Here is a 13,603-nt window from a genome sequence, read left to right as displayed (position 1 = left end):
TGAGAAAGCTCCCAAGTGGCATTCGCAGGGACACACCCAGAATGACCAGTGAGTGAAATCCCCTTTCATTTGGACTCCATTAGCTGTGCTCACACAATCACCACATAACCAACACAGCCACGTGAATCTGTGTGTGGCTCACAGGCACTCACCGAGGCATATGCAAGTTCAGTGCAAACCAGGTCCTTCAAAATATTTTATCGGCGAAACCAAGGACCTCCCACTTGTTAGGCAAAGTGCTAAGGGCTTTACCTGAACCATCTCTCTTATCTCTCGTAAGAACCCAGTGGGAAGGCATGATTGCTATTATCATTATCTCATTTTGCAAATGAGGACACTGAGGAATGGAGTGGTGAAATAACGTTTTCAAAGTCATTTAGTTTGAGCATAGTCTGCATCCAATGCCTACTGCCTCTGTGTTATTATATGACCTCCAAATGGCCAACAAAACCTCTTCTCAGCAAGGCAGATTGAGAAGGGCATTCAGAAAAAGACTAAGTCACCAGCAGTAAACAGACTCTTGAGAGAGAGTCTGTGTATTTGGCTTGATAAGACATCGGGTCACACTGGATCAGTTTTCCAATCCCTAAGTCTTTCATTTGGAGTGAAACTCTTCCAAGGTTACCAGAAGCAAGCTCAAATGAATCAGAGCTGAGGTCCCACAAGCCTTAATCTTAGGTCCTATCTTTAAAGGGGACAAAAAAAATGAGGAAAGGACAGTGTGGTCCAATGGGGGGTGAAATGCAAAGGGACATGAAGTGTGGGCACTCTGTTAATAGTTATGATTTGATAGTATCCTATCTCTATGTCCCCTTGTCTTCCTCAATCTCCCCATCCATGAAAGCACAAGTCATCCTGTTCATTTGACCAGAGTCCCTTACAATGGAGGGACAGAGCACCAAGTACATCCTCTTGTGGGGATCTGGGTAATTCTAAGTTTTTAAAATATCAAGGGACTTAGCCACAGAATGTAGAGTTTGTTTTTCTTTTTAAATTTCCTTAAACTTTTTGTTGTCTTTTTAGGATTGCCTTTTACCCAAATGAAAATATACCTGAGATCAAGAATCAGTAAACAATACATGTATGTATAATTCACATTAATGGAAATTTAAAAGTTCCTTTGGGGGAGATTTATTCCAGAACCTGTACTAGGTTTGGGATTCCCCCACCTAACTCTCCATGATGTTTCTCATACTCTTGCTGCTAACACCTGTACTGCAGGACACCACCAAGGACACACAGGGTGATGAGTTATGCTTGAGGAAGGGAGGCGACGTATACAAGGCCCTGGAGAGAATGCAAGACACATGGAGATGAATTATAAAACTTTATTGGCTTGTTAAAAAAATGAATGCAGCAAGTACATTTATAATCTATCCACATGTTAAAACAGTGCTTAAAAATAAAATAAAATAAATGATCATCCACTATTTACAGGAAATGTGAAAAAAAAAATGACGTTATAACCCAGAACATTATGGAGAAAAAACAGGCCATGAGAGTGATTCACAGGCTGCCTATGGATTACAGCAAGTGGATTCCAACATGAAATGGGGGACACTCAAGGATTTGTCTTTCTCTGGAATCTCTTTGTATTTTTCCTTTTCCTTTTTTTCTTGTCAGCTTTACTGAGGCATAATTGACAAATAAAATGGCAGGACATTTAAAGAGTACAACACAATGATTTGACGTACATGTACATTGTGAATAGAGTTACTTGCTATTTTATATTTGTTTAGGCCCCCTTCTTAAATGGACTGTCTTAAAATAAAAGTGAGGAGCCTCTGTTCTTTTCTTTACTTCTAATGCAATTTTTTTTCATGAAAACTAAGACTCCAGACACAGCTAATAACAACCTACTGTGGGTGCCCACAAATGACCATTCCAAGGCTCCATTGCAACACTAGCCTGAATTAAACTCAGAGTGATCTCACTGTCAAAATCAGGTGGCTGGGGGCTCACTTGGCCCCGAAGAGCAAAACAAGGAAATGGACTGACTTGAATGGAAAGCTGACTTCTGTGACCGCTGTTTTTATGTCACTTTCTGGGTTGGGAACCTGGTTAATTCAATGTGGCAGCACCCCACAGAAAACATTCCCGCCCTATCCAGGAGAGTCCTTAACCTTCCCAGGTCCCCTCAAATAAGCCTGACATGGTCCTCAGGTATTGTAGGTGCTGTGTCCGCAACACAGCAGAGCACGCATCGCAGGATGCCTACTTCTGTCCCAGTTTTCTTGGGGTCAAATCTGCTGACTGGCTCAACCCCAGGGGGTTTCTCTAGACAGGAATGGCACAGCCCGATGGCTGGATGGAGCTACTCATGAAGACCCTGGATTACATGGAGCTGCTTCCCTTCAGTTGCTCTCCCTCTGTATCTGCAGTCTAGAAAACAAGATGAAATGAGCTCCTACTGTTGTGTGAGAAAATGAGATGAAAGCCAAGGAAGGCGCTATAGACAGAAGGCCCTAGAGCAGGAGAAAGTCTAAGTCACCCATTCTCTAATGGAGTGAGAGAAGAGTTAGTTCAGTTTCCCCTGGGTGCTTTGATTCCATTTCACAATGGGGAGAAAAAAGGTGTGTGGAAAGCAACCAATAAAACAAAAATAAACTCTCAGTTTGTCATGGAGTCAAGTTAGAATGCTAGATAGAGGGAGTTGTGGAGAAGGGGAGGTGGGGGGCAGGAGGAAGGGAGGGAGTCAGGGGTTTTAAGAAAATAAAGAGAAAAGGAAGGAGAGAAAGCAGGAGCACCTCCATCCTGCTCACCCTCACACCTGGCCATGAACTGAATTTGCACCTTGAACTCCTCGAGCTGTTTGCTCCTTAAACAGTTGAGTAATGGGGGCCTCTGCTCTGTCTAAGGAGGCACTTCCAGCCCTAATGCTCTGGGTGTAATTCAAGGATACTTGAAGAGTGGAGCCCAGAGCCCACTCCCTCTGTGCTCTGTGTTGTAAGGCTGGGGTTATTTAATTCTCATCTTCGCTCTCTACTTTTGGAAACAGCATTTAATAGGTCGAAATGAAATTAGTCTCTGCTGGAGATTAGGAGTGAAACCCCTGAAGTGTCTTTAAAGTCTGTGGGGATTCATTCTTCCTGTTGAGATCTGGACCTTCTTTGCTTCTTTTGCTTCTTTGGCCTCAGACTGATGTCTCATGTGACGACAGTGGGAGTCTCTTAGTCTCTCTCAGCTGCCTTGGAGGGTCTCACTGGGACCAGAGTCAAGATACAGGGCCTGAACCAAGACTCTTGAAGATGACACAGCTGTTCTCCATCTATCAGTGGCCACACTGGTACATTAAGGACACCTGTAAAAAGGGGCTGCTCCTTTCTCTTGACCTTGGCTGCACCTGCACAGGCCAGGCAACACAGACACTGGTGAAAGGAGTCACATCACATAAAACAGGAGGAGGGACTCATTGGATTGCTTCTGGCTACATGGAAGTGGGGCCAATTAGGGGGTAAAGGGCACACACTGATGCACGAGTCCCAGGCAGGGAGAGAGAGCCCAGTTCAGTATTGGGTGGAAGGCACAGGAGAGCCCCAAAGGTACGTGACATGCTGCAGATCACGGAGGTGCTAGATTCAATGGAGATAAAGTTCTCCATGGCAATGCTGGGAAGATGTTTGCAAAGGAAAGACAGAAGGAAACACTGAGAGAACAATGATCTTGCTTTAAGACAAAAGTAACAAACTGGCAGCCCACAGAAATGTTTTGTTGGCCTACATAATGTTTTAAAAATAACTGAGTCAACTTTTTAAAAATAGGGACATTTCACATAAGAGTCCAGGTTTCAAATGTCCCATAAAAAATCAGAAGGTTTGGACACCTGGGCCCACATTCCCAGGAGGCAGGAGTCGGCTGGGGCTGCGTGAGAGCTGCCGCTCTGGATGGACACCCACCCAGGGAACATTGCTCATTTAGGGCACCTGCCTGGTACGGAAATGCCCGGTCCTTGCTGGAGGACGACAAGGGCAATTTCAGCAAACACGGGGCCTGTCCTTTACCGATGTGGCAGAAATACATGATAAATGTCACTAGGAAGTTCGAAAAGGATTTCTTACAGGGACGAAGAAAGCAAAAGGAGGAAAGGGGGTGGTCTAGAGTACGGACTTGAGAAGCTATGATACTGATTGTGGTGTCCAGGGGGTTAAAAAAAATAAAAAGTAAGGAAGTCAAGAACCATATGAAACAATTCTCTAATAGCCTGCTATTTTCCTTGTTCCCTAGGAGATGTCAACTGTGGTTTGATATATTAAATTGCCTTATCTGTCCACTTCTCTCCATTCTAAAACAAATCTCTACCCTGCCATTCTTCCAGCTGTTGAGTACAAACATCCTTTTTTTTTCCCTTTTGGGTCTGGGAAACTTTAAAAATAGGCCTTAAACAATTCATCACCTTTTTATGGCTCCATGGATAACATGAAAGCTTTTAAAAAATTACCAAATGGCTGATATTTAAGAACCTGAGCTGTCCTGACAGCCTCTGCTTGGCTTCCAGTTTGAATTTCATGTTTCTTCCAGGGTTCAGGATTTCTGCAATTAGCTGGCCTCTTTGTAAATCAACACCTTCGGGAAAGATCAGAATCTAAGTAGTGACAGGAACTGTCACTTAGCAGCAAGCAAGAAAATGGAAATTCAGATAATATTCAGACCTCCCCACACTAAGGGCCAGCTGCCCTAACACTCAAATGTCCTTCTGGTGAAAAAAAAAAGAAAAACTTTTGAAAATGAGGAAGCTGTTTATGCTTTGGAGAAACTGCCCCTTTCAGGCCTGGGTGTGGAATAGCCAGGTGAAATGCTGTAATCCATAGGACTCTGTGCAATGTTGGCATCGAGCAACACTATAGTTAGTGGCTAAGGTAAGAGACAGAGTATAAAATATCCATCACGAACAATCTTTTTATATCAAGTGGTGCCTAAGTGGATCCTGGTTTATTAAGATTAATACCTTGGTTACAAAGGATTCAAACATTTCCAAACATGATAGACCAGTTAAAAATCTATGCATCCTTAAAGCTGAACTGTAAAACTTGTGTAACTATTTCCAAAAAAAAAATTTTTTTTAAAGTCAGTAACTTTCCAATTCAGCCATGGAGTCTTTGCACATGTCTTTTTTTTCTTTTTACTTTCAATATTATTTTGTATTGGTTTCAGGTGTACAGCATAATGGTTAGATGGTCATATACTTTACAAAGTGTTCCCTTCAATATTTCCAGTACCCACCTGATGCCATACATAGTTATTGAATTATTAATTATATTCCCTATGCTTACAGAGCTGATTGTGTTTTCAAAGGACATGCTCCAGGCCTGGCTCTGAAGTTCCCCTAACAAGAAGGGTGTGAGGTGAGGTGGGGTAGGGTAGCCAAACCTGTCTTCTGACATGGATCCTACCCAGTGCAGACTGAGCAGAGTGTGCAAAGGTCACTGCCATGGCCGAGTGAGTGAAACAGGGATTCATGGTAAGACTAAGGCAGGGATGCAGGATTCTGTGTCTGTAAGGCTGCCCTCTCAGCAATGAAGCTGGACAATAGAAAGCACATATTCATTAGCGACCTGACACCTCTGTGCTGCTGGGGTCAGGGAGAGCTGTCCTGCCCGTGAAAACCCAGCGGTAGTGTGGTATGTGGTCGGGAAACTACCCTACTCACAATATCAACTCCTGCTCACAGCAGGCCAGCCATTCTGCGTGCAGGCCTTTTCAGAGTAGAAAAGCTGCAGTTCTGTTATGGGAACAGCATGAGATGCTGTGGCCTTATCGCTCGACAAACTTCTAAAAAGCAGATGAACTGCAGAGGGCAAATGAAAGGACATATGCACCATATGCATATATTTCACTCCTCTAGTTATTCTGAAACAGACTATGCCTAACATAAATCTATGGCCCCCAACCAAGTAGCTGCTGCTGCTTCTTTTTTATTTTTTTGCCTTTAAGAAAATCTTTCAGGAAACTTTAAGGAAGTCACTAACGTTGATTGCATGGCTCTGGACCTTTATTATCAGTGAACAAAAGAACCTCTCATGACATCACCACAGTGATGCTCTATATGCTCTTTTAGCCACTGTGTTGTAGATGAAAACAATAAGACTTTCTCCATTCCGTGCTGATTAAACAATAGAAGATGATGCTAAAATACGGGTTACATGGAGATTACAGTTTAGTGTACACTCATGTATACCTGTCCCTAAATTTAGATTCTTTAACTTTGTAGTTCATCTTTAATAAACAGAAACAATAAAAATCAAATATATTTCCAGTATGGTCAAACAGCACATCTCTCAGAAGAGAAGCACAATCCAGTGAAATTTCAATTCAATTCTGTATTTGAACGATTGTAAGAACAAAAGAGAAGCATTAATTTAAGGTGTTTTCTTGTGTCTCTGCGTAGCTGCCCGTGAGCGGCCTCAGCTCTGGTGTTCCCGATCACAGCTCACGATCTGCAGGCTTCGCCCAGCACCTCCTGCGAACACCACCCACCTCCACCAGGAAACCCCAGGTAAGCAGACTTCCGGGAGAAGCCAAGGCCTGTCCCAAGAGTCCAGCTTACAAGGCAGCATCAGCCAACATGCACCACAGCCCCTTCCTCTGTCTTTTCCTTTATTTCAGCTACCCATCCAGGGGGATCTTATGAAACAAAACAAAACCTAAAAGAAACACAAAATGAAATGTAAGTCATGCTGAAAAGAAAAACCAACAGAAATTCACATGCAAGTACAATCACTTTTAAAAGAACGTAATAAATAAACATCCAAATTAAGACACAACATGGAATATGCTTTAAAACATAAAGTGATATGTAATAACAAAACAGAAGTGGGGAGAAAATGTGCATCTCATTACTGAGCAACTTCGCTTTAAACTCAAAACCAGTTTTGCATGGCACATGGAACATGGGAAAGAAACAAAGAATTCTGCCCACAGCTCCACCCACAACTGAATCACATATTAAATTCATATTTTAAGTAGGAGAAATCTGTGAATAATCAAGATGACCCCTGGAGAATTTTCATGTATAGGGAAAACCAATAAAACTCAACAAGAAATATCAACCATAATCCTAATTCTTTTTCCCCATCTAATTTAATCAAGTTATTTCTATAATAAATGATACATTACTCAGCAACCAAACCAGAGAACTGGCTGCACTTAACTAGTGAATTCCTGAACCACACAGAGACTTAGAGTCTTTTTCAAAAATCCTAATATTCAACAAATAATTAATTAATTACCTAAACTGAATCAGCAACCACAGCATATATATGACACATACATAAACAGAGATGTAATATCCATTATATTATATATAATATATAACACATGACATGCAGTGTGTTGTATATATTTTATATATTATAAATAAGACATATAGCTTATGTGTATACATTATGTGCATGTAATACACAAGTATTACATATACTTAGTATGTATTAATTCTACAAACATTTACTGAGTACAGGCCAAATCGTAGATACTGTAATAGATGACACAAAAATAAAGAAAATGAAGTTCCTCGACCTCAAGTACTTCATTGCACCACAGCTGGAGAAAGCTGAGTAAACAACTCACACAATAAATAACAGCTAATATATTTTTGCGCCAGGCTCTCTTCTAAGTTCTATGTCCAAAGTAGCTCTTTTAATTTCATAATCACTCTATTTAGACAGGTTCTATTATTGCTTCCTCTTTACTGGTGAGAAAACTGAGGCCCAGAGAGTGAAGGAGCTATCTTGAAGTCCAACCTGGTATGTGATGGAGCTCAGATTCTGACCAGGAACTTGGACTCTATGGCCACAGTGCCATGTCCCTGTGCAGGGAGGACAAACTCTCTTCCAGCTTGCCCATAAAGACCCAGCAGGAACAGGAAGATTCTCCCATTACATATAATTCTGTGTGTAATTTGCATGAATCTTCATTAGATTCATAAGTGACAAAATAGATGATGTCATGGTAGAAACTGCCAAGACGTTTTCAAGTTCAGCTTTGGAAGGCACTTCTAAACAACCCCTCCAGACTCTCGGTCTCCCTCAACCTGGTGTCTGGTCTGCCAAGTGCTGGTGGCATCTGCCTCCAGAGTTGTAATTACCACCACCAATCTGCATCATCATTTACAACAACATTACAGAGCTTCATTTTCCTGGCATTTTTGTCTCCTGCCCTTCCTAGTCACAGGAAGAGGACTCAGTATGGACGTCAAATATGGCTTATGGATTTGAACACCTACAAAGCACTAATAAGAACTTCGGAGACGTATAGGGGCACTGATTAATTCTCCTTCATAACTCTTCCTACTGTCTTTCTAAAAGTTCAGCCTCCAGGCAAACATACATAAGCTGCACTAGTTTCGAGCGCACTATGGCATGTAGCACAATCATGCCAAATTAACTGACCAAACCTTTTAATTATTTCATCAGGTTTTAAAAGGGTGATTCTTAAATCCCTTCCCACTAAAACAATGGGATTAATATGGGGATGCCAAGTTTGCCAATAAAAACAGGAGAAACTTGGTGATACAAATAGAAGGCATCACCCCTAAACAAAAAAGAATTGTGGATGCGATATACTAGATTCTGGGCATTTGGCACATGAACTCTAAGAGTTTACTGATGTCAGTGTGTTTATAGCAGGAGCCAGGCCACTTCTCCTTTGCTTCTCTTTGACAATTTCCTCCCCAACGCTCCTCCAGGCTCTCTAATGTTACAATTGGGAAACAATTTGCTTTGCTAGATGCAAGCTCTTCACTCAGGGCACAAGGGGCACGTGTCCCTATTTAAATTGATGTCAGATGTTCCTCTTCAACTTCCTTCTAGTTTGCCTTTTGTGATACATCCTTCTCAAAGAAGCATCCCTTGGCTCCATGCGCCCTTGTGGTAAAAAATGAGTGAAGCCACCATAAAAACACAGGCAATACCTTCCTTGTGAGGAAAACCATGCTGTTACATGGAGAAGCAATGTGCAGTATCTGCATGCAAACTGTCATTACCACCTCCCTGCACTTCAAGGAAGGCAAGTGAGCCTCCTCTCCATACCTCTGATCTCCACATACTGTCGATGCACTGAAGATACACCACCATATATTGAAAACTGAGTTTGATTTAAAGATTTGATCCTTTTATAAGGAAATGTACCCAATGCTTCATATTTCTCAGGGATCGGCAGTAAAATTCAATCAGGGCCCCCATCTACCTACCAGGATCTCATGACTTTTGCCCTCTTATGTTATAAGAAAACTCAAGAAAGGGGACACAAAATAATATAAAACAATAGATAATTATTTTCTGCTGGTGAGGGGGAAAGTTTTTAGACCACAACAAATGGCTGAACATCTTGTGGGTTTAGCAGCCAAACGAGCTGTCTAGCTTCTGAGCCTGAAATATAGCTATTTTGACAATGTGACATTCTGAAGCATTTGCAGCATTCCGATGGTGCATGGTACTTATTGTGAGAACAGCTCCTTTATCAAAAACAACCTTAGAGAAACTTTGCCACCGCTGCTTCCACTAGCTGAACTAAATCAGAACGAGAATAAAGGAGATGCTGTCTGAAAACATGAGGTGAAGTTGAAAGCAGAGAAGAAAAACCTGGATGTATCCTAAAACTCAGTCCCTGCTATTTGCTGATTTCAGATCTGCTCACTGACCTCTTCAAAGGGAAGGGCTGAGGGTGCTGAAGGTCAGCGAAGCACTGTGCTTTCTTTATCATTGGCTTCCAACTCATTAAGATGTATTTACATTCAAACGTGCCCACATTTTCCTCCTATTACTCAGAAGCAATCAGCCATAAAATGGCAAGGATCTGCAGTACATTTAAATTAACAGCAATTTATCTGGAGCAAAAAGGAAAACTGCTGAGTCTGAAAGGAAGCGAAGGGAAGGAAAGAAAGATGCAGCTGCTATCTGAAAAAACCAATCTTACCACATTTGTTATTTGGAGAGTTCAAGTAGAAAACTGCCAACTTGGGTGTCTGATTGGCAGGGGGCCTCTTGGGAGCCGGTGTGGTGGCTGAGGTGACAGTAGAGTGGCTGACCTTCATTGGAGAGCAAAGCAAATGCTCCTTGAGCCTTCTGAAAAATGTTTACTAGGTAAAATCAAAGAATAAGCTCCTGTGTTCTCATAACATTAGGTGCCTGAACAACAGTGGGTGCAAAATGTTTTTGTTTTCCATTGCAAAGTAGGAATTGAGGTAGGTGCAATTCTGCTCTGTTTCAGCACGACTTGTCCTAATTTTACATTTGTGGGACATTTAGTATCTGTTGGTTCTTACACCAATGAGCCATTACTGTCATGCCTTTTCTGTTCTATAGGGGACTCACTCAACCCACATGGCCATGGTGATACGTCCAAGGTCACCTGAATGAAGTGAGAGAGCTGAAGTCTAAACTCCCAACTTCTGGACTCTCAGTCCATTGTTTACAATGGTGTCACCTGTACCTGTAGCAGAAATTCCCCAAAATATGAGTTTAGGTCCTGGTACTTCCTTCTCTGTGCTCATTCTAGAAGTTCCTTAACCATCTTTACGACACCCTTTTTGCTTCCTAGGGATGGGTTTTATCCATATACTATCTCTTTTTCTAAGATCTCCTTCCACCAAGCAAGCTCTTCTTATAGAAGCCTTGACCATCCTTGAAGGTCCAGTGCAAAAGAGGTCTCCTATCAGTATTTAGTTCACAGGCCTCTTAACTTCTAGGGCATTCTCTTCCATTCATTCACATAGCCTTCTTTTATACCTTATTAAAACTTGTATTTCCTGCCTGGCTGGCATAGCTCAGTGGATTGAGTGAGGGCTGCAAAACAAAGCATTGCGGGTTCGATTCCCTGTCAGGGCACATGCCTGGGTTGCAGGCCACGGCCCCCAGCAACTGCACATTGATGTTCCTCTCTCTCTCTCCTTCTCCCTCCCTTCCCTCTCAAATAAATAAATAAATAAATAAATAAATAAATAAATAAAATCTGTAAAAAAAAACTTGTATTTCTTTTCATTTTACTTCCTGCATCCCAGACTGTAAGCCACAGGAGGGTAGAGAGAGCACATTTATACGTCTTATATGCCCTACTCTGCCTTGCACAATACCAAGGGCTGAAATGCATCTTAAGTTTCAGAATAGTAATATCTAAACTTTGAGTTTTATTGGAGAATTGTGATGCGCTCAGCAGCAGAACCAAAACGGAGAGGAGGGAGGATGCAACACAATGTAGGATCGACTGTTTTTCGTTGGTAACAGGATTAGTCAGGTCACTTCAAAGCTGCTGCACAGAATTAAATATTTCCTCAGAAGTCTATTGAAGTTTACAAAGTTAGGCACGTGGACACCCTGTGAGTATGTGCTTCCTGAAGCATTTGAAGCTACTGAGGAAAAGGTGACAATCTGAGTTTAATTTTCACGATGATCAAAATGACAGTGACGATGGGAGTGGGATGGAGAAAACTGTTGTCCATTTGTTAACTGGAGATAGAAACTAGAAATAAACAGCCGAGGATGGTCAGCAAGGATTTGAAAGCTCTAGTTTGACTTTGCAAAATAAAGTTTCATTATGAGCCAAAAATCAAGGCAGAAAACACAAAGTTCCTAGCAAAGTTCAAATGTGTAAGGAAAGCCAAAGCCATTGCACAATTAAAATTCAGTGAATCTAAGGATGAGATGATGGGTCAGCAGGGCCTGATGACAAGTGTCCAAGGGCTCAACCACTGCCCTGTCAGGGACTTCACATGGGATGGGCCATACATCCCAAGACTGATGCCATTGCCTCTACCTGTGGAATCGCCTACAAATAATATAAATGGAGAAAGAAAAATACCATGGAGTTCATGGCTTGAGGGGCATGAAGACACTCAAAAGGCTTTCATAGCAACCACACTGAAATATCCAAATCAATCTAGTATTCTCCTGTGGGTGTGTCTAGCCTCTGGCTACTTCAGCAAATATACATTGCAAAATCTGTAGGGTAGCTCTATACATGAAATGACACCTTCTTCAAGACATTGTTTCACAGTTCTCAGACCAGAGAGGCTTACCAGTGGCTCGACATATAGTACACATAAGCATGGCACTATAAATCTCATTATAGAAGAGCATATTCTTGTTGCTGCCAATAGAGATTTGTGTCTAGATTTGTTTCTGCCAAAATACTCTAGCCAGTGATTCTCCTGAGTATATGAAGCCAGAATACTAGAACCAACAGTAACCAAATAGGGAACAAATGACATAAAACTTATTGCTCAATTCATCTCTAACTAATGTAAAACCTGCAAGAACTTCAAGCACACACAGTGGAAGTTGATCGGCTCTGCTCAACTGTGGCTGACACCATGGTGCACAGACCAAATTGGATCTGGGAATAAATTTCTAGAAAAGTTAATAATCTATAAAACAAGCAAGAGAAAACAAATGGACATGGATCAGCCAGTGCCATTCTGATGATGATAATGATGATGATGATAATGATAATGATGATGATGATGATGACAATGTTGATGATGTCGATGGCAGTAACAGTAAAGATGAAAGAAGGAGACAGAAGGAGGAAAAGCAAGAGAAGAAGGAGGACTTAAAGAGATAGTAGTTGCTATTGATACATTTGGAAGACCTCAAGCATGTAAAAAAAGGTGACATTATTGGAGAGTGACAATATAGATAATAAGGCCTCAGAGCAGGACTATAAGTCCAGGTCCAAGTTTTAGGTGATCCTAGAAAAAAAGAGAGTAGGTAAAAATAAAATTTGTCCTGGACTACTACTTTTTCATTAGGTACTCTAAATAATACTTCAGAATTAGAGTCTGAAGATCATTAACATTTAGGATACTTGTTGAGAAAACAACAATCGGGGGGCTTTAGTGAGCATGGTGTCTCTGCCCATTGTTGCAAAACCCAAAAATCAGATCCACTAATGGTTCCACTTAAGCAGATAGAGTGTCAAAGAAATTACCTTCACTGGAATGGAGGTACCTTATAAATCTCACCTTCATTTAAATTACCTATAAGCACAATTGCTTCTTGGCCTTTTGGCTAAGATCAAGTGTAGTATCTGTCCTTATCAGTTTAAATTACCTACATGCACAAGATAATAAAACCTCAGCTAAGCACCAAGTATTCCAGAATGCAAAACAAAGATAGGTGGGGTTGATAACTGCAGTGAACTGACTACAATAAACAGGAATCACCCAAGAGCAGTAATAAAAAGCAAGGCCTGTGTTCAATCAGGCCCTGGACACCTTGGAAGGTAGGCTGCCATCCTACAACCAGGCACAGAAGGGAAACTGCCCAAGTCCACATTATGAGGACTTAGCTCCAGCTTTTCAAGGAGTCTAGTTCCTGCAATCACTGCCCAGCCCTGTGATGGTTTCCTCTCCCTCATCCCTGGCCTCCTTCTCACTGCCCAGTCCCCACAAGTAATGAGACTGCCTCCCGCTGTCCAGGGTGCTGCTCCAGACCACAGTGGATCGCAGGTGTGCTTCCGTGGCTGCTGCAGGCACAGGCAGGATGCTGCCTGCCGTCAAAATACAGTAAGTCCTCACTAAACTCCATCAACAGGTTCTTGGAAACTGTGACTTTAAATGAAACAATATATAATGAAACCACAGGCCAATTTATCTAAATAAGAGTTAAGTTCC

General features: G+C 41.7%; 1 protein-coding gene and 1 pseudogene across 6 annotated transcripts in view; one reads left to right on the top strand and one right to left on the bottom strand.

Moving 5' to 3' along the window:
* NTRK2 (neurotrophic receptor tyrosine kinase 2) overlaps nucleotides 1-13,603 on the bottom strand; it is a 327,977-nt gene that overhangs the window by 189,526 nt on the left and 124,848 nt on the right. Inside the window, exons 14-15 of one of the 6 annotated variants that reach the window (XM_045841011.1) lie at nucleotides 9,910-10,021; nucleotides 4,697-6,641 (exon numbers count right to left, since the gene is read on the bottom strand). The exons of 4 other annotated variants lie outside the window; for them this stretch is intronic. In XM_045841011.1, coding sequence (XP_045696967.1) covers nucleotides 9,918-10,021 — 104 coding nt within the window. In that variant the 3' untranslated portion in view covers nucleotides 4,697-6,641; nucleotides 9,910-9,917. Of the gene's footprint in view, nucleotides 1-4,696; nucleotides 6,642-9,909; nucleotides 10,022-13,603 lie in introns of those variants that run through there. One more of the 6 variants, XM_045841012.1, reaches the window with a different exon arrangement.
* Nucleotides 12,979-13,154, top strand: LOC123820328 (annotated as a pseudogene).

This window comes from Phyllostomus hastatus, unplaced genomic scaffold, assembly GCF_019186645.2.
Source record: "Phyllostomus hastatus isolate PE091 unplaced genomic scaffold, TTU_PhHast_1.1 phas_contig_34, whole genome shotgun sequence".
Lineage (NCBI taxonomy): Eukaryota > Metazoa > Chordata > Mammalia > Chiroptera > Phyllostomidae > Phyllostomus > Phyllostomus hastatus.
Note: the sequence above shows the minus strand (reverse complement) of the source record. Positions and strands in the feature narration are given on the sequence as shown.